The 19,517-nt window shown below is 42.0% G+C and overlaps 1 protein-coding gene across 1 annotated transcript in view; it reads left to right on the plus strand.

Moving 5' to 3' along the window:
* The window catches only part of SLC13A1 (solute carrier family 13 member 1), a 311,708-nt gene that overhangs the window by 229,419 nt on the left and 62,772 nt on the right, over window positions 1-19,517 (plus strand). Inside the window, exons 9-11 of the mRNA XM_069229886.1 lie at window positions 2,555-2,674; window positions 4,190-4,288; window positions 13,931-14,032. Of these exons, the coding sequence (XP_069085987.1) occupies window positions 2,555-2,674; window positions 4,190-4,288; window positions 13,931-14,032 (321 nt within the window). The remainder of the gene's footprint in view (window positions 1-2,554; window positions 2,675-4,189; window positions 4,289-13,930; window positions 14,033-19,517) is intronic.

Here is a 19,517-nt window from a genome sequence, read left to right on the forward strand (position 1 = left end):
CCGGAAGGTTCCATCAAAGAAATAAAAGGAAATGAATGATTTCAGGCAAAGTTGGAGGTTTTCAGGGTATTGTGGGTAAACAAAAACAAATGGGATCCATGCAAGTCATCCTGGATTCTCCTAGGTGTCTAGTTTTAAAAAGTGCACAGACTTGACTAGGTTTCCATAGGTGCCGGCTCAGCTAGAGTCCAAAATCTAGAGCTACCGACATCATTAAAAAAGGGTCCATTTTCGTTGGAAAAATGAGCTGCGTCCATGTTGCATTTTGGGCCGTTTCTTTTTACGGGCACTAGGTCTACCTACACAAATGAGGTACCATTTTTATCAGAAGACTTGGGGGAATGCCAGGTGGAAGGAAGTTTGCGGCTCCAAACAGATTCCAAAACTTTCCATCACAGAAATATGAGGGAAATGCCTCATTAGTCAAAGTTTGAGGTTCGCCAGGGATTCTGCGTAAAAGAAATGTGGTGAGAGCCATGCAAGCCAGTCTACCCTGGATTTCCCTAGGTGTCTAGTTTTAAAAAATGGAGCCAGCTGAGCTAGGGTCCACATCTAGAGCTATCCACATATGAAAAAGAAGGTCAGTTTTCGTTCCAAAAATATACTGCGTCCATATTGCGTTTTGGGCCATTTCCTGCCATGGGCCTTAGGTCTACCCACACAAGTGAGGTACTAATTTTATCAGGAGACTTGGGGGAATGCCGAGTGGAAGGAAGTTTGTGACTCCCTGCAGATTCCAGAACTTTCCATCACAGAAATGTGAGGAAATTGTGTTATTTTGTCAAGGTTTGAGGTTTGCAAGAGATTCTGGGTAATAAATGTGGTGGGAGCCACACAAGTCAGCCCACCCTAGATTTCCCTAGGTGTCTAGTTTTCAAAAATGTACAGATTGGCTAGGTTACCCAAGGTGCTAGCTGAGCTAGGGTCCAAAATCTGGAGCTACCCAAACTGTAACAAGAGGGTCAGTTTTCATTGTAAAAGTGTGCTGCATCCATGGTGCATTGGGGGCCATTTCCTGTCACTGGCACTAGGTCTACCCACACATTTGCAGTACCATTTTGATCAGGAGACATGGAGTAATGCTGGATGAAAGAAAGTTTGTGGCTTGCTGCATACTCCATTCCAGAATTTTCCATCTCAGAAATGTGAGGAAAATGTGTTCTTTAGGTCAAACTTTGAGGTTTGCATGGGATTCTGGGTAAAAAAGTGGTGAGAGCTGCACGAGTCAGTCCACCGTGCATTCACGTAGGTGTCTAGTTTCCACAAATGTACAGGTTGGCCAGGTTTCCCAAGATGCCAGCTGAGCTAAGGTCCAAAATCTAGAGCTACCCACTTTGAAAAAGAGGGTCTGTTTTAGTTGGAAAAATTTACTGCGTCCATGTTGTGTTTTGGGCCAGTTCCTGTCGCGGGCACTAGGTCTACCCTCACAAGTGAGGTACCATTTTTGTCAGAAGACTTGTGGGAGCATAGGATAGTAGAACATGTTTCTTACCAACTGGATTTCGCTGCACTCGTGCCTTTCAAATGTAAACCAGTTATAAGAAAGATGACATTTTAACAAATTCCCTCCAAATCATCAGTAGTATGGGTACCCACAAATACAGAGATGTAGAAGTAACCACTGCTCCTAAAATCTCTATCTTGTGCTCATTTCAGAAATAGATAAGTTTCCTTGATACCCATTTTTCACTCTGCCTATTTTGCTATAAGAATTGATCTACACTTGGTACTCAACAAAATGCCATTGTAAAGTGCAGCTCAGTTGTTTGCGCTGGGTACCCTGGGTTCTTGGCGAACCTACAAACCCTACATGTCCCCACAACTAGAAGGGTCTAGCAGACCTAATGGTATATTGCTTTTGTCAATCTGCCATTGTGACAAAAAAGGTACAGATGAAAATTTTGTCACAAATCCCCGTTTTTTGTTACTCATTTTCAATATTTATTTTTTTCACCCGTTATTTTCTTTGGGAAAACCTTGGAGTGGCTACATCCCTATATGACCCCTTGCTGAATTTGGAATGTTGTCTACTTTTTAGATATCTATAGCTTTTCTGGATCACCCTTGGGTTCTACACTGGTTTCCACCACAAACTGGAAGTAGGTTGACATCACAAAAAATAGGGAGACTACCTCTTAGAAAAATGCTAAAATTGTGGTACAGAATTAGTTTTTTTCACCTCTGCATGTTTCTGAAAGCTGGGAAGATGGTGACTTTAGTACAGCAAAACTTTCATGTATGCGATTTTTTGGGGGAAAAACAGATGCTTTTATCTGGATCACTTTTTCCCACTTTTCTCCAAAAACTAAAAATGTTGCTATATTTTGCCTATTTTCTAAGTGCCCTGCAGGGGCATCCACAAACCGTGAGGACCTTTAGAATCCCCAGGATGTTTGTAAAAAAGGACACATATTTGGCATGGATAACTTATGTGCACAATAAGCTATGGAGGCCTAAGCGTGAACTATCCAAAATAGCCAGAAATGGGCTCAGCATTGGGGGTTGGAGGGACCTAGCAGCTGAAGGAGTAAAAAATATTTTTATTTGTTTCTAGGCGCTATCCAAAAAGCAACAGTATCAACTTTGGGAGCTGGTTTCTACTCTGCATCCCCATCACTATCCTTCTGCTGGTGTTGTCCTGGCTCTTGCTCCTGTGGCTTTTCCTTGGCTTAAAGTAAGTACGAAATTTTTTGGTCAGAATAAAAGTGAATTATCTGTTTTTTCGGGACAGCTACACGCCTTGAAGTACAACATCACTGGAAAATGTGTCACGTGTTATTCGGTTTTACTGTTTGGAAATGTTTCTTTCAATTGCGGATTGGATTTTAGAGACAGGGTTTTTTCCTCCAAACTATTGTGTGTATTTTGAAGTTTATTAAAATGTGTGTTACTTATGATTTTCAAACAATTCCAAAATGTGCAAAATAATATTTAACCAGAAGGAATTGTGGTGGCGCTATGACGAGAAAATATGCTCTCTAAAGGGTTATATTGGAAAGCCTGTCACTATGAATATTAAGCGAATAACGTCTGCAAACGTCCCTGCCCAGCTTGCCATCTAAATATGAATACAGTTTCTATCCACATGGCCTAATCCGTGAAAAAAATGAGAGATTTTTCTGACGAACTCGCCGCTGTCGAAAGCCGGGGTTACCCACTACCAGGGCTGCCTCGCTTTGGTTTCACCTCAAGCCTTTCTCCCTCACCCCATATCTTATGTAACTTTAATATCTGACTCGCAGATTCTTTCTCGTTCCTGCTAGCTTCCTTTCTTACTGCTTTCTTTTCTTTCCCTTCCTCCTTATTTTTCCCTTTCCTGCCTTTCATTTCCTTGCTTTAGGTCAAGGTCTGATGAGGAAAATAATCCCAGTCCTCAACAAGCATTGATAAAGCCAACAATTCTGGCTTCTGCAAGCTGGTGTAACGTTTCGACTATTTTTTGCAAGCATATGCTACAGAGTTTTTTAAAAAGAAAAAAAACACAGGGTGCTGCCTACATGGACACCAGAGTAAATCTTTGCAAGGAGGTCTCTTTTCAAGAAGAGTATAGAATTGGGTAACTAGGTATTAGTGTGGTGTTCCGAATAGCCTAGGTTCTAATCATGTGCATGTATGATTCTTCAATAGTGTGGGTGATAGAACATTGATACAGGTTGACATTTGTGAGTCAGAATTGAATTTCCATCTTCATAAACATTGATGCAAATTAAGCATCTTAGGATCAGTGTCCAGCTACACCAAAGTGCACCAGCATGTACCAAGGGTATGTGCCCACCACTGCAGCCCTGGTGCTGTGCCACTAGCAGGGCTGGGCATGGTGGCATTTGAATATGGAAGGGTGTAATCAAATGGAATTTGTACTTTGCAGTGAACAGAAAAATGTCAGACAACATGTCCTCTAAGAGAAAGACAAATCACGTTTTCTTCTGGGAATATGAAGGGAAGCAAAATGTTTTCTATATCTCTATCAGTGTCTAGAAAATAGGCAAGGCATGTTTCACCTGCGTTTGCCCAAATCGCATTGATGTCCCAAATTACCATTCCGATTCCTTTAAAGACTCGTGCTCTGTTTGGCAGAGTGATATCACTCAATCTGACGATATTAACTCACTATGGAAAACATGCTATATAAAGTCCAGGATGGAGTTTACGTTAAAACATTGTTGACAGTGCGTATTATATATTTCAGTTTCAAGGAGATGTTTCGATGTAGGAAGGAGAAAACTGCGAGAGAGAAAGCATCAGCCGAAGTGATCAAAGCCGAATACGTGAAACTCGGCTCTATCAGGTAAGAAATACAGAGCAAATATCTAATTGTATTACATAGTGTCAGGCGTCACTAGGTAGTTATAGTTAGGACCTAGTTTCAGTAGCAAAAGCTTCTTTTTCTTGCCTATATACTTGGCGCAGTTGACAATTATTCTCAACCTTTTCCAAGAAATATGACACTCATGTCAACTGCCGTCTGGAAAGTTTCGGGGTAATCGGTCAAGCAGGGGCTGAGAAAAAGGGCGGTCCCAAGACGTGTTTTCTCCATGTTAATTTCTATTGGGATGCTGAACAGGAATAGTGGCCAAACTACTGGATGGATTTGCACTCAATTTAGTAAAAAGCTAACTCTAGGTCCAGAAGGTGACCTTTTTGTGATTTGGTTTAAATCTATTCAGTAGTTTTCTAGTTATTAAATGAAAATCAAATATGTATGTATAGGGACGCGGATCCTCCTGGGATCTTCCTCGGATTCGGAGGCAAAGCAAGGCCCTGATTGTCTGGTAGCAACCTGACAGAAAAGATGCGGCCACAATTTTGTTTCTCGTGTTGCCTGGGGATGGTAAAAAAACAGTGCAAAAAAATGTGAGGGATCAGGAGACTGGTATTCTGCCCTCATAGGACACATCGAAAAATTGCCCATTTTCTTTTCAGCCGATCTGTGGATTCGAGGATCCTTCTCGGGTCCTCCTAGGATTCTCCTCAGGTCCTGGGGAAAAGCAAGGCCCTGATTGGCTTGCCGCACCTGACACAAATATTAACGTGTGCGTTAAAAAACCCCGTAGCAATTCACTGAAAAAAACAAAGGTTAAAGGGATGTTATAGTTAGGTTGGCATTTTACCCATACAAAACCCTAGAAGTTCAGCAGTTATAGTTATGCGTATAGTTATACTTATCTGAAGAGACTATAACTCATCCCGGAAAGTAACTTTGGGCAACAAGTTATAGTTTTTACATATTTATAACTGTAAGTATAACTATAACTGCTGAACTTCTGTGGTTTTGTATCTTAAAACGTCAACCTAAGTATAAGGTCCCCATAATTTTGTTTTTTTCAGTGGAAATATTTATATATATATATATATATATATATATATATATATATATATATATATATATATATACTGGCAGCAGTATAGTTATAGTTGGGCCTGACTTTCCATAGGAAAGGCATTTTTTGTTTCTTTAATAATGTTGGCACCGTTTGAGGAAGCTGCATGAAACTTTCACAGAAAGTTCCTTAATGAAAGGTTTCAGGCTGATCAGTCTAGCAGGGACAAAAGAAAAGGAAGAACCCAAAACATCAGTTTCCTATGTTAATTACCATAGGAAACTTTGGTCTCCGATGAATAAAAAAGCTGAACAGAATTGCACCAAATTTGGTAGAAAATTAGAGCTTTACTCTGATTGCATGCTGGTCAATGTTTGCATTGAAAGATGTGGCTAATATCCTGGAAAAGCTAGTGATCAGAACAGTTTAGTTTTGCTGTAGTCCCACGGTACCCAAAATTGAAAAAATATTGAAATCATATTGTCTTTTCTCTCTTCAGCTGATGGAGTCATGGAACCTGGGGCCTTACCGTGGGACCTCACACTCTAATTGACCAGCCGTAACACTGTAGAAAAATGTTTCAGTAGCGATTCCAAGACTCAGGGACTGGTCCCCATGCTCTGTAAAGCAAACAAAAGTTATAAGGGTGCAGGTTAGAGACACACTGACCCCCAGGCACCTAAAGGTGGGGGGGGGTGTTGGGGGAATACGGCAAAACTAGAAAAATATTAAAATCTAGAGAAGAGAATGTTTGGGGTAGCCGCATGCAAGGGGTTTGGCATAGGCCTGGCTGAAGGCCAGCTCCTGCAACTGACACCCTGCTGCACACAATTAAAGGTCGTGCAAAACAGAGGATGGCTGCATATTGGGATTTGAACACATGGCCTGGTCACCCTGGTCAAAGACCAGGTCCAGTGGCCAATCCCCACTGTGCAGGGTCATAGGCTGCGCACAGCGAGGGTTGTCTGCACATGAAGGACTGGCTGTTGGTCCAATTTAAAATATGATAAAAACTGTCCTATTCTATTCTTGGCACTTCAAAAGTGAATGGCTTCCCAGTGGGCCTCTCTGTGCTAAAAGGTCATAGCAGTCGAAAAATCCTTATGCCTCAAGTAAAAAAATGTTGAGCTGTATCTTCTTCAATACTGGCAGCCAGAGTAGTGAGACTAAGGTAGATGAGATAGAAAAATGTTTTGGTATTATCAACACAGACAAATATTCTACCACTGCATTTTTTACCACTTGGTGTCTTTTGACCACCAATTAAGGGTTTCTCAGATAAATAGGATTCCCATAATCTAACCGTGACAACACTAGTCCTTGTACTACCTCTCTCCCTGTAGAGCAGGGTAACTAGCCCAGCAGTTTTATGAGAGTCCTTCACAGGCTATAACAGTTTGAGGCTAGTTTCCTGGTCTTGATCTCCATGATAAGCTTCTTGTCAATCAAAAAACCAAGACTTTTTACATCTGGTTTTGGAGTAGGGGTGGGTTATTACCAAGTACTAGCACTTCAGTTTTATCACTGTTTAATTTCAGGCTGTTGGCGGATATCTATTCTGCTATTTGCTTTAAATATGCATTAAATTGACTGGAGACTGCTACTATATCAGGAATAAGTGGGATTATAATCTGCATATATTTTTTGAGTATGACAAAATTGAAAAACTTTGTGCACACATAAGCTATGCAAACAGACTGGCATAAAGATTAAAGAGCGTAGAGGTAATTATTGATCTCTGTGGGACCCCACACTTTAAAGGATGTGAACTTGAATAAAAGGCTCCTCAGAGACCTGAAAGCTTGTGGTGCTCAAAAAAGAAGCAAACCATTTGAGAGCTAAAGTGGTAATTCCAGCCTCTTCCAATTTCCAGATTAGGATTAGATAAAACACAGAATTTAAGGCTTTATGTAGATCCAGTAACATAACTGCAGTTGATTTGCCTTCATCAAGGATTTCTTTCAGCTCTTCCGTGACCGTTAAGAGTAGTGTTTCCCTACTACTTCCTGGACGAAACCTATTTGGGTTGGATATAAAATTCTGTAATTCTCCAAGAACAGGAGAGATGTTCATTGACAAATTTCTTTAATATTTTGCTGACTCCTGGAAGTTTTTAATTGGAAACAATGTTTTCTGCTCCTATCAGAGCTAAGGATGGTCTTTACCAGAGGTATCACAATTTCAGGTTTCCAGGTAGGTGGAACGTTGTCTTTCTCAGGTGAGTTGTTGAAAATGTCAGTCAAAACCAGAAAGATTGCATTTTCTCCCTTCATAAATAAGTCAGAAGGTGCCGTATCTAATGGGGATCTGGGTTTTACTGTTTTTATGAGCCCTTCAATGTCTTCCTTTCTAACTTCAGGGAAGGCTGATAATTTCTCCTTTGCCATCCAATCCTGAAGAGATTTATTGGCAACACCATTAGGCTTTGTTTCCCCTGACAGAATGGCACAGATACTATTAACTTTTCCAAGAAAATAATTTATTAGCATATTGCAGCAGAAGTAACAGAATCAATTAAAGGTTAAAGCGACCTTATAGTTAGTGCATAATGCAGGAGCAAGTACCAAAGAATTGTGAAGTCAAAACTATAAAAATCCTATACCAAATTAGAAACAAATGAATAAACAAAATAGCACCAAATAACAAAAATCCAATAGGTTGAACCAGTGATATACACTTTTTAAGTTTGAAGTAAAAATAGAGCCTAAAAAGTACTTAGGGGCTCATTTACAAGCCTGTGGGTGCCGCCGGAATGTCACTTTTAGTGACAGTCTGGCAGCACACACTGCAGAGCCATGTCTACAAGGCCTCGTAAAGACACACTGCATGTTTTTCATGGCATTGTAGAAATGGACTGACGCTGCGTTGCCTCACCCTGCTACAGGTAGGTGTGCCATGGGCATCACAGTGGGTGTTCCCACCCAACACCCATGGCATTTGACACAGTCCCAAATTTAATAAGATTTCATAAAGGTAAGAATGTCTCAAAAGCCTACGCGTCCCCAGAGGAGGCATAAGGTAGGTGCAACGAGGAAAAATACCTTTATTTCTCCTCTTCTTTCCTTTTTCTGCAGCACATATAGAAAGAGGAAACCCCTCTCTTGATTGTTTTTGTGCAGACACCTTTGCACCATGGTTCAAGGGAGCCTAGGTTGCCACATGCCAGCCAATTGTGTGCCAGCACAGGGGAAAAGGACAGGAATGTACTATATCTTATAGACACTGTGAATTCCAGCTGTTTTCTTTTGACGCAGGGCAGCGCAGCACGTATCCTTGTGGTGCTGCTTTGCACCAAAACCTTGTAAATGAGGCCCTCAGTGTCAAAGATAGTCTAAACAATGGGTTAAGTTTCCCCCAGAATCATTGCCATTGGTTAGACTATGGGGGTTATTCTAACTTTGGAGGAGTGTTAATCCGTCCCAAAAGTGACGGTAAAGTGACGGATATACCACCAGCCGTATTACGAGTTCCATAGGATATAATGGACTCGTAATACGGCTGGTGGTAAATCCGTCACTTTTCCGTCACTTTTGGGACGGATTAACACCTCCTCCAAAGTTAGAATAACCCCCTATGTGCCAGAGTGAGTCCAATGAACTTTTGTGGGCCCTGTGCTCAATGTGCTACTTGAACCGAGCTGCACTCGAATGAAGAGGCCCAAATAGACAAAAACTGGTCTTCTGTTGCTTATGTTCCAATTCAGAGAGGGTCTGGCATAGCAGTTCCTACTGGAGTGTACCTACTGGGGCAGGACCAAGGCTGATTTGCATATAGCTGGGTCTAATTGAGGTGTTGTGGTGGGCAAAAATTAGAGGTTGAATTGCTACCCCAAGCAATTGCCAGTGTTTAGACTATTTGCAAACTTTCCTCCCGTCACCTTTTGTGTATTTGATACAATAGATGCACACCATTCTAAAACAACCATGTATCCAGACATACTCACACATTCCACGCTGGCATCCACTTTGGTCTTGCTCATATCTACTTATGTGTCAATGGTACTCCCAATTTCTGAATATGGCCACCAAACAATGATGTTACACATGCTGTCATCAGTGTTAGTTGGATGGAGGTCTCGCACTGTGTGACCCATGATATCATTATGTCTTTATAAGATTTGCTCTTATCCTCTTGGACTTTTAGTAATGGGCCTGAATGGCATGTGGAGTTCCAAATGTCAGCATCAGAAATACCAGTTCACATGTTGTTGCCACCTGATCGACCAGCAACTGACAACTCCAGAACTTCATAAAGAACAGAACCATAATACGTAATAGAATTTAGATATTAAGGCAAAATGAAAATACAAGGCATACTCCATTGTTCAAAATATTAAGGTCACCTAAGTAGTTTCTTAATACCATGTTGGTATTGGCATGATCAATGTTGTGTTATTAGTGTGTGTGGTAATAACACACAATTTTTCAGTAAAAAATCCTCCAGGTCAAAGAGGATTTTCTCACTGGAAAGGCCTTAATAATGATGTAGTAACACCATGATATTATTGGTACCCACCTGGCACCATATGACCACATGTAGAAGTGCACAGGGCTTTGGTTATTACTTAGGACAGTTTATGATGGAACACTTTGCAAACACCATCTCAGATAACAGCACACACCACAATACATACAAGATGTCACAGACTTTAATATGTCATGTTCAATTTGAAGATGTGTCACCCAGGAAACGGGTGATAATTATCCATTTGATAAAAATAAATTGTTAATTTAAACATAGGTCAGTGGCTGCATTTCTGTACTTGAATAATGTTCTTACTGGTGCATCAAATCGTGGAAGTTCAATTTATTATGTGTTAAGTTGGGCACTGAGATAATTATCAAACATATGTAGTACCAGCTTAGTATACAGTCATACAAGCTGTAACCGAGCGCCATTTTGTGACATGCTTGTGGCCGCGGTATGCTCATGAAACAGTGTCTCTGTGCTGGACATAATTGTGGCACTTACGAACTAGAAGGAAATACAATATAGTTTATATTGGAAAAGAGGGGTGCATATCACAGACCATATTTTGTCTGAAAAAGGCTGCTTTATTGAAACAGGTGCACATCACAAACTTTTACCTGGAAACCGCCTTAAAAAAACTCTACCTCGCTAAACCATCAAGTGTAACTGACCCATACCCACCACCCCCATCCCTACGGTCCCACCTACAAACTCATGCCACAACTATCTCATTTAACTGTAGTGCATTTACATTTTCCCTACAGCCTATGACTACATGTTTGAAGCCCTAAGCAGCCAAAACATCCTAAAATTAATCTTGAACTATCTGCCTACCCTCCCTTTGGACCTGTCCACTAACTGGCAATGCCAACTAAACTTCTGACAAGTCCTGAAAAACTTTGTAGAACCCTGCCACCCAGAAAAAGACAGCCTGCTAGCTTTTTATGCCCCTGTCAGACCCTTTGTGAACTATCTCATTTCCTGATGTTCAAGGTTCAAAACAAGACCTCTCTCAATCCCAACAAATACAGGTCCATGCTGATGTGTGTGGGGGATTTTTCGGACAGGTTGCTCTGGTCTGTTCTAGAAGTAAGTAGGTCGCTGGTTAGGCGGTCTACTTCAAAGACATGGAAAGTGGTAGTGGCATTGGAGTGTGTGAGGGGCGAGTGGAGGAGTTCCCTTTACAGACTAGCTGGTCTCACACACATTATAGTGTCATGCTTCATCATTTGACCACCTAGCCCCACCCAGATAAGATGATACAACCTGGGCGGACTCAAACTAGTTTTTAAATAAACTCAGAGGGAGTACTGAGATTTTATCTTTCTGGATAAAACGGGGATCCATTTGAAGGGAAATTAGATACTTAAAATAACCTCACAAATCACCTATGCGATATGATACTTTAATGAAGGTGTTTGTTGGTAAGATTAAAAGCAGTATGTGACAGCCTTGAATGCAATGGTTCAAGGTGTCTTACAGGAAATGTATGACCAACATGTTTCTGCCCTCTCCTAAAACTGAGAACGATCTGGGGCATTTGTCAGGGTCAAGGATCCCTAATTTGTATGTGACTAGCTAAATATGCTAGATCGTGAGCATAAGCATTGGAGTGAACACAGTGCCTACCTGATTGAATTGTCAGAGGAAGGCCATGTAGAAAAGAGGCCAATTGCCACATGTGTGACTACAAGGGGCAACTCGCCTCCTCACGTTCTCAGACTTGAGGCAATTAGGCTCTTTTCTACAGGGCCCCCCTCTGATAAAAAGGGCTTAAAGAGTCATTGTGAAAAGGAGCTGAAGTAGTCAAACACAGTGCATGATATCAAGCAGCCGATGGGCAATGTCTTATCAACATACCAGCATCCTTCAAATTGTATACCCAAAAGCTTGAAATCATCAGGATATACAGGAAGCAGCCAAAAATCTTACTTTATGTCACACTTTGCCATCAGCGCCCCTGGGCCTACTGTCACTACTAGTGACATGGCCACAACAACAGAAGAATATGATACCAAGGCCACCTCTTCTGCAATAAAGTCATTCACTGACCCTCCTTCTGGCCATGACAAGAGCTGAATCAAGCAAAATTAATCCTTTTTGGGCACCACATCTACCCTCTCTTCCCCTTGGCACCCACAAGCTGCTCCCAGTTCTACCCAGTCTGGAATGCCGTGCTGCTCCTGTGCCTGTAATAAAGAGGACAGGACGGGCATGCTGTGCCCCTGCCATATATAGGCTTCTGCCCTCTCTGAACCTGCTTCTGACATCCCTTCCCGATATTACTCCATACCCCATTTTCCTGTGTGACCCCCCTGTCCCGTGTCTTCTCCCCCAGTCCTTCTACACCCCCCAGTATTTCCCTCCCACTCCATTCTAACATGGCCACCTCCAAAGCGGACGCAAGGCCCTGGCTTGTCCCTGACCCAACCCACGCTGGGCTGTATCTTCTGACCTGCGCCAAGTTATCTCCAAGCTTATGATCTCTCCTGGCCCTCCAATCCGCCCCCCAAGGAGTTAATCATACACCAACTCTCTGCTGCAGCCCTCCCTTCCAGCCCATATATTTGTCCAGCTATAAAACCATGTCCCTACCTCCATTTCCAAATCATCCTATGTGAATTCTGCCGAATTGAAAGACTCTCTGCCTACCCTTTCAGTCAGTCCTTCCACATGCCCCCCTCGGCCTCATAAAGATCAATGAGATTTCCATCCATATCCCGTTCTTTGACCATCATGTGGTGTTTAGTTGTGCCAACACCCTTCTTCTCTCCCTGTTGTGGCAAGCCAAAAATGCCCCCAACTAAACCTTTTTCCAGGATCTAATAATATGCCCTCCTTCCACCCCTCTCTTTGCCATGTCGCTTCATATGTTATCAAAGTAGCTCGAAGTGGAGCAGTGACTCTGCCTGCTTCACAGCTATGAAGCGTTCCCCAGTCATAGTAGCGCTCTCGTGCAACTCCTCAGACGCTGCACACCTATTCACATGGGGCCACCTCTCAGCCCTGTGCACAGGTTGTGGGCGCTGTGATCCCGCAGCCAGTAGTGCTCTTTGTGTCCTCAAGTCAGCTTGCGAGACAGAGCTCACGCAGCCTCTCCGGCCTCCCCATCGTGCCATGCCCCTCCCTCACCTCATGCCAACACCATGTGCTCATGCTTGGGCAAGGCTGCCAGTCCAGCTCCGGCCGCAGGCATTCTACCCTTATTCATGCCCCAAGAAGAGGCTTTCCTGGACACAGAGCAGCCCCATACACTTACCTGTACCGGGGATGATGCCACCCTCCATTTTCTCGGAGGGGAGCAGGCCACCACTGCTGCGGCTAGCCACACTGATGCTTGGCGTACGGGGCGGGCCGCGATTTCCACCTCGTCACCGCTCAGGAGGTCGAGACACCCAGCCTCACAAAGCAACTTCATCGCTTCGGCCACATTTTCATCAGCTGCCATCATCTTTTACCTGTAAGTACTGCTTAACTTCTAAACTAGTGACCCACAAAGTAAAAGCAAAGACTACCAAAAAAAGCAAAGACTACCAGCCTAAACAATCACCAGGTCACCTGAGCACAAAATGGTGGCAAAGGGCACTAAGAACTGCCATACATATATATTGGGCTATCTTAGGCTACGATCATAGCCCAACTATAAAATGGCAGCTCATGGGCTGCATCACTTTCCCAATCTGCCCAGGGGGCAGACCTCCCGATGATCGGATGTTCCCCAAATATGCCTTTAAGAACAACACTGTCATGCAGTCACAGATTTACCTAGGTAGGTTTCTGTCTCAAATTCACAGAATTGCAAAACAAAGTGCTGGTCCTGGTAAGGACCTTTTGGAAGCACTGCGTGTGTAGGCTAGCCATGCAGATAATCAGAATACATCTATGGAAAATATTGTTTTTGCCCTCCTCCCCCAACAGCTGCGCAGCAAATCAAATGAAGTGTTCATTGCATGATCGGTGTATGACAAACCATGTGAACGCCATTCAGAAAAGTTAAGTAAATGAATAATTACGTTAATAATACAATCTTCACAGTGTAAAAGTTGTCAGTAACCGCCTCTTGATATGTGAGTTTGTCCATGTGTCAGCTTGGGTCCATTTAAGTACTAAGCTCAAACCACAACATTAATTTGTTTCAGCTATGAAGAAATTATAACCCTCATCCTGTTTGCTTTAATGGCCTTGCTGTGGTTTACTCGAGACCCGGGTTTTTTTCCTGGATGGGCGTCACTATTTCCGAAGTAAGTTGTGGAATAGTAAATTATCCCGTAAGTACAACGCATTTGTGTTTACTGATAAGTGTCGTGGAAGACAGTGCGAGAATATATAATGATTGTGAAGTGATGACTCAGCAGCCCTTAGTAGTGTGATATGTGCAAGTTTATTGGAGAGTATTGTGTATTAATCAAAATATACAAGCAGATGCCGGAGACTTACTTTGTAGGTCCAGCAAACAATTAAACAAACAGAATAAAGACAGTTGACAAGTAGCAATTGTTACATGAGAGAATACAGCGTGCAGCTCAGAGACAGCAAATTGTGGCAAGTTAACATGCAGGTGGGGTGAAGGAAATGGGAAGCAACTAACTGTATAGAAAAACAAGCATTAGCAAAGCCAACATGGGAAAACACATGCAGATACAGCATTCACCAATGATGATTGCACATAAACCAAGTCCACTGCAATTCACTACGAAGTTAAGCCAGGTACATTACCATCAATTCATACTTTACAGAAGATGCTATGGAAATATATAATAATTCACAGAATCGTTTCAAGAAATTTCTGTCTGCCAAGACCTAATCCTCACAGACTGTTCTGCAACATTTGAAGGAAACTTATGAGGGCATACTTACAAGCCCCTTGTACCACCATAGCGCCACCATAGCGTAACTTTTTTGATGCTAAAGCAGCGCTAAGGTGGCTTTTCTGGCGCACCATGGTTACAAAGTGGCTCAATGCTTGTGTTGCGCCACATTTTACGACCCCTTGCACCACGCAAGGGAGAGTTGTGACACAGGGAGGACCGAAAAAATGACGCAGTGAAATTTGCATTTCACTGCGCCATTTTTTCCATCATTTGTAACGCCTGCTCAAAGCAGACGTTAAAATTACCCACCATTATATTCAAGGGACCTCCCTGTGCTTTGCTGCACTAGCATCAACATTTTTGATGCTAGTGTATCAAAGCGCCACAATAGTGCTGAAAATGTTGACGCTATTGTGCTAATGACCGCCATGGTGTGGCGTATGGCAAATACTGTGCAACCATGGTGTCGTTAGGTGCCAGTAGGGGGCGCAGGTAAAGTTGTGCATCATTGTTTACACATGGAGTGCTGCGCTCACCTCCCATAGTGGCATGATTTCAGATCTATGCAAAGCTGAGATGTACTGCAAACATTTACATGATGCTATTCTTGTGTCACACACTGGTGGCAGAAGATTGTTTCACGAAGGTGTATTGCAAGAAGCCATTAATTAGTAATCGTCTCTCTTCAGTCAGGGACAAGTCTTTGAAGGTTCTATCATAAATGCACACGTTTTTACTAAATGTCCCTCTTAAATCTGCCACAAGTCCTTCCTTTTTTAGGCTGTCCTCCTCTAGGACTGGAGGTCCCCTCGCGTCAAAACAAGCACCATTGCCACATCAATTTCAAGATACCATATTATTCTGAATAGAATGAACCCTTTAAAAGTTCCATTTTGTTAAAAGTGGAACAGAACAATGCTAAAAAAAGTTGAACTGCGATTTTGTGCATGGCAAATCTTAGAAAAGGTGTAGTTTTCACGCATTAATTTGCGGCTAATTTTTACTAGTCTGGTGGTTTTTGCTTCCTTTATTTGCGATAAGAATTATGTCATTGCATGGTTATGTTGATAAGAGTACTTGTCCGGACTCTGAATGCAGGTCATGTGTGTTCTGAAAGAAGCAGGTAAAGAAACTCTAATATTTATAGGCACTGCCAGTCACTGGTACTCAGTAAGTGCAGATATCAAGTAGCTTTTATCTGTGTGAAGCTGCCGGGAGTTTTGAGAAAAAAAACATCTGGCCTAGTACAGGAAAATAGTAGCTGCTGGGGCTAGCGGTTGCATCATCTTGTTTTCCTACATGAGATTTCACAGTGGCAGAAAGGGATGTCAGAGCTGTATAATGCAATGGACAGGTCACATAATATAAGGACACTTCAGACAAACAATAACCGAAGAGAGCTAACGCACTCAAGACGATGACTGAAATATTAAAACCTATTTTTGAGTATTTATTTTGTGAAGATTTGTGCGTTGATGACATAAGCTCATGGGAATTTATAAATAATACTTTGGAGAGGGGGCTTTTAAAGTCATGTTGTGCAAGATTGCCTCTTAAGCTAGCATTGTTTTAGCTTATGCTTACAGTTTGTTAAGTTATTGTCTAGTGAAAGCCTGTCAGGTAAACAGGTCTGGTTAATGACTGTGTAAAAATTAGATCATCTAAATGTCGCTAATTTCACACCTTTAGGAGATGTGGAAAAGTATAGCTAATTTTGATTTCTGTGACACATAAGGGTTTCCCGGAACAATATAGTATAGCTAGGCAATATTGCACTGCTGCTACAGATCTTCTGAACTGTGTAGTCTTTACCAATCCAGTGTTTTTTGGAATTTTTAGAGTTGTTCACTAGCAGTTGAAACACAATCCATTGTGCTATGATGGTTTACTTCCAGAATATTGAGATTTGAAGATTGACTTGCTGCGATTTCACAGATAAAACACCAATTACCAGAATATCACAAAGAAAATACATATAGTTAAGCATTTGTTTACTATATTTAATAAATATATATGTACCTTGGCAATATATACATCCTCCAGGTGAGTCGATATGGAGTTAAGATGAGTAAATCTAAACATACTAATACATACTTATTTTGACAGTCTTCTAGTAGATGTTATTTTGGCCACAATATTATGGTAGATCAATTTTTGTTATTAATATTCTAATATGCAATTTTTGCGATATTATGATCCTGTTTTTTCAGTTCTGATATTTGGTGAAAGATGACAATTGTTAGGTACCTATCAAGGAAGAACGATACAAAAGATGGTCGATACTGTCCAAATTCTCTCTACAGATAGTACTGCTGGAGTACAGCAAAGGAGAATGTTGGCTTGCTAGCAAGTCAGTGCTGGCATCTTGCCAGCATGTTTTCATTTCTCTTTTGATACAGATGCAATTCTTGCTCCTAGTTCAGTCTAGGCCTATAGAAGTTTAGATACTCATTTGTCACAGACAGGTTCTCCTATCAAGTTATCTTCCATCAAAGTCATGGTCAGCCGGGCCTTTCCCTGCCATACAGGACCGGATTTCTCCTTTTCCTTTTAGGAAGGGAAAAAAGCAACACTTCTGCATGGGTCTATGCTTCTTACCAGAATTTGAGTTAAACTTCTGTTTAAAGTCCTGATTTTAGTATACCATCCTGGTGATGCTGCACAGATAAAATTAAAGCGAACACCATGTACATGTGCAGGAAGAGCAGTTCTTGTCTCAAAATGAGGACGCGCGTGAGAATCTAGGGAGGCACGCTGCTTCAAAATAATAAACCTTCCTTTTTTAAGTTTAAAGAAAAATTTATTTATGTAAAATAGAACAGTCATAAGAATACAAAAAAGTATAAGGTTGGGAACAACAAAATAACATAATAGTAATAAAGTAGGGTGGTAAGGGAAGGGTTAAAAAAAAGTGAAGTAAAGACACATAAGTGCCTGATTGTAAGTATGAAATAAGTAATAAAGCATGAATTAAACAATGCATTATTAATAAGGAAATATTGTAATTAGACCAAGAAGTTGGGAGCTTGCAGAACTTTTTGAGTGTTAGGCGGAGGTGCAAATGTTCGTTTGGCAGATTCATCAAGAAACTACGCGATTGGTGACCAAAGTTCTTGCCATTTTAAAACAAGAGATACAGGTAGCATGCATGCAGTATCAAGTCTGTGGCTGTAACATACTGCATACCACCATGCTTTAGATGACAGTTGTGTAGAGTTCTTCCAATGTTTAGTAATTTGCTGAAATGTCATTGCTAATAGAAGATCTAATACTTGCACATTAAGTAAAACATTAGCCCACACATGAGGAATACTACCTAAGAAAATATTGAAACAGAGTAAGCTATTTTAGAATGAAATATTAAAATAATTTGGGGCCACACTTATAACCAGAAAGCAGAATCATAGGGACAAGTAAATATCAAATGTTTTAAATCAGCATATTGGGCAGAGCATGTCCAGCAAGTGTCTGGAGTATATGAGTTAACCTTGTGTAAGAAAACAGGTGGTATAAAAAGTCTATTGTAAATTAAAAAAAAAAAAAGTTTGAGTTGTGTTTGTTGCCCGAGAACATTTCCTGATTTTGGTCCATATTTGTTTCCATCTTGAGACAGGTAAGATTATATGAAGATCATCTTCCCAGGCAAGTTCAGTGGTAGAGTTGGGTCTATCATTCGAAGTACCTTGAAGTGTGTAACAAATAGAAGAAGCCTTTGGATTTGGATTTAGGAAACTAGTGGGATTAATGGATAGTGATGGATTAATTAAAGAGAGGTTCTGGAAATGAGTATATGATTAAGAAATTATGGGGGTCATTCTGACCCTGGCGGTCATGGACCGCCAGGGCCAACGACCGCGGAAGCACCGCCAACAGGCTGGCGGTGCTTCCGGGGGCATTCTGACCGCCGCGGTCAGAAAAGGGAAGCCAGCGGTTTTCCGCCGGCTTCCCGCTGCCCCAGGGAATCCTCCACGGCAGCGCTGCAAGCAGCGCCGCCATGGGGATTCCGACCCCCTTCCCGCCATCCTGTTTCTGGCGGTTTTCACCGCCAGAAACAGGATGGCGGGAACGGGTGTCGTGGGGCCCCTGGGGGCCCCTGCAGTGCCCATGCCACTGGCATGGGCACTGCAGGGGCCCCCTAACAGGGCCCCATTAAGATTTTCAGTGTCTGCTTGGCAGACACTGAAAATCGCGACGGGTGCAACTGCACCCGTTGCACACCAGCAACTCCGCCGGCTCCATTCGGAGCCGGCATCCTCGTTGCTGGGGCTTTCCCGCTGGGTGGGCGGGCGGCCTTTTGGCGGTCACCCGCCAGCCCAGCGGGAAAGTCAGAATGACCGCCGCGGTCTTTTGACCGCGGTACGGTCTTCTGGCGGTTTCCGCCGCCCGCGGGGGTCAGAATGACCCCCTATGTTTTGTAAAATAGTGAATTTATGTCTAGATAGGGATGATAAGCCAAAAACTGTTTCAGCTTGTGTAAAAGGAATAAACGAGCCCCTTTATATAATTGTTTGACCCAAATTAACCCTTTGGACTGCCAAGCTGATCAATAAATAGGGCTCTTCTTTATTTGTATTATATGGTTATGCCAAATGATGGAATCTAAAAAGGAGTCCAGGTTTGAAGGGGAGCATGGAGTAATAGCAGCCAATAATTTACAATTATATCAAAAGATCAGATTAGAACATTTTTTAGGTTTTCGCATAAATAATAGGAATTCATGAAATGAGAAAGGAGATAAAAGCTCACGTTCTAAGTCGAACCGTAATGGAATAAATGAGGATGAAGAGGTGATCCAATGTAGAGATTGTTTTAACAAGAAGGCTTTATGATAATTATCAAAATCAGGGATATTCCCTCCTCCTTCTGTTTTAGGACGTTTCAATTTAAGTAACTACATGCAGGGCTTTTTATTATT

The sequence above is a fragment of the Pleurodeles waltl genome, chromosome 4_1 (genome assembly GCF_031143425.1).
Source record: "Pleurodeles waltl isolate 20211129_DDA chromosome 4_1, aPleWal1.hap1.20221129, whole genome shotgun sequence".
In the NCBI taxonomy this organism is placed as follows: domain Eukaryota; kingdom Metazoa; phylum Chordata; class Amphibia; order Caudata; family Salamandridae; genus Pleurodeles; species Pleurodeles waltl.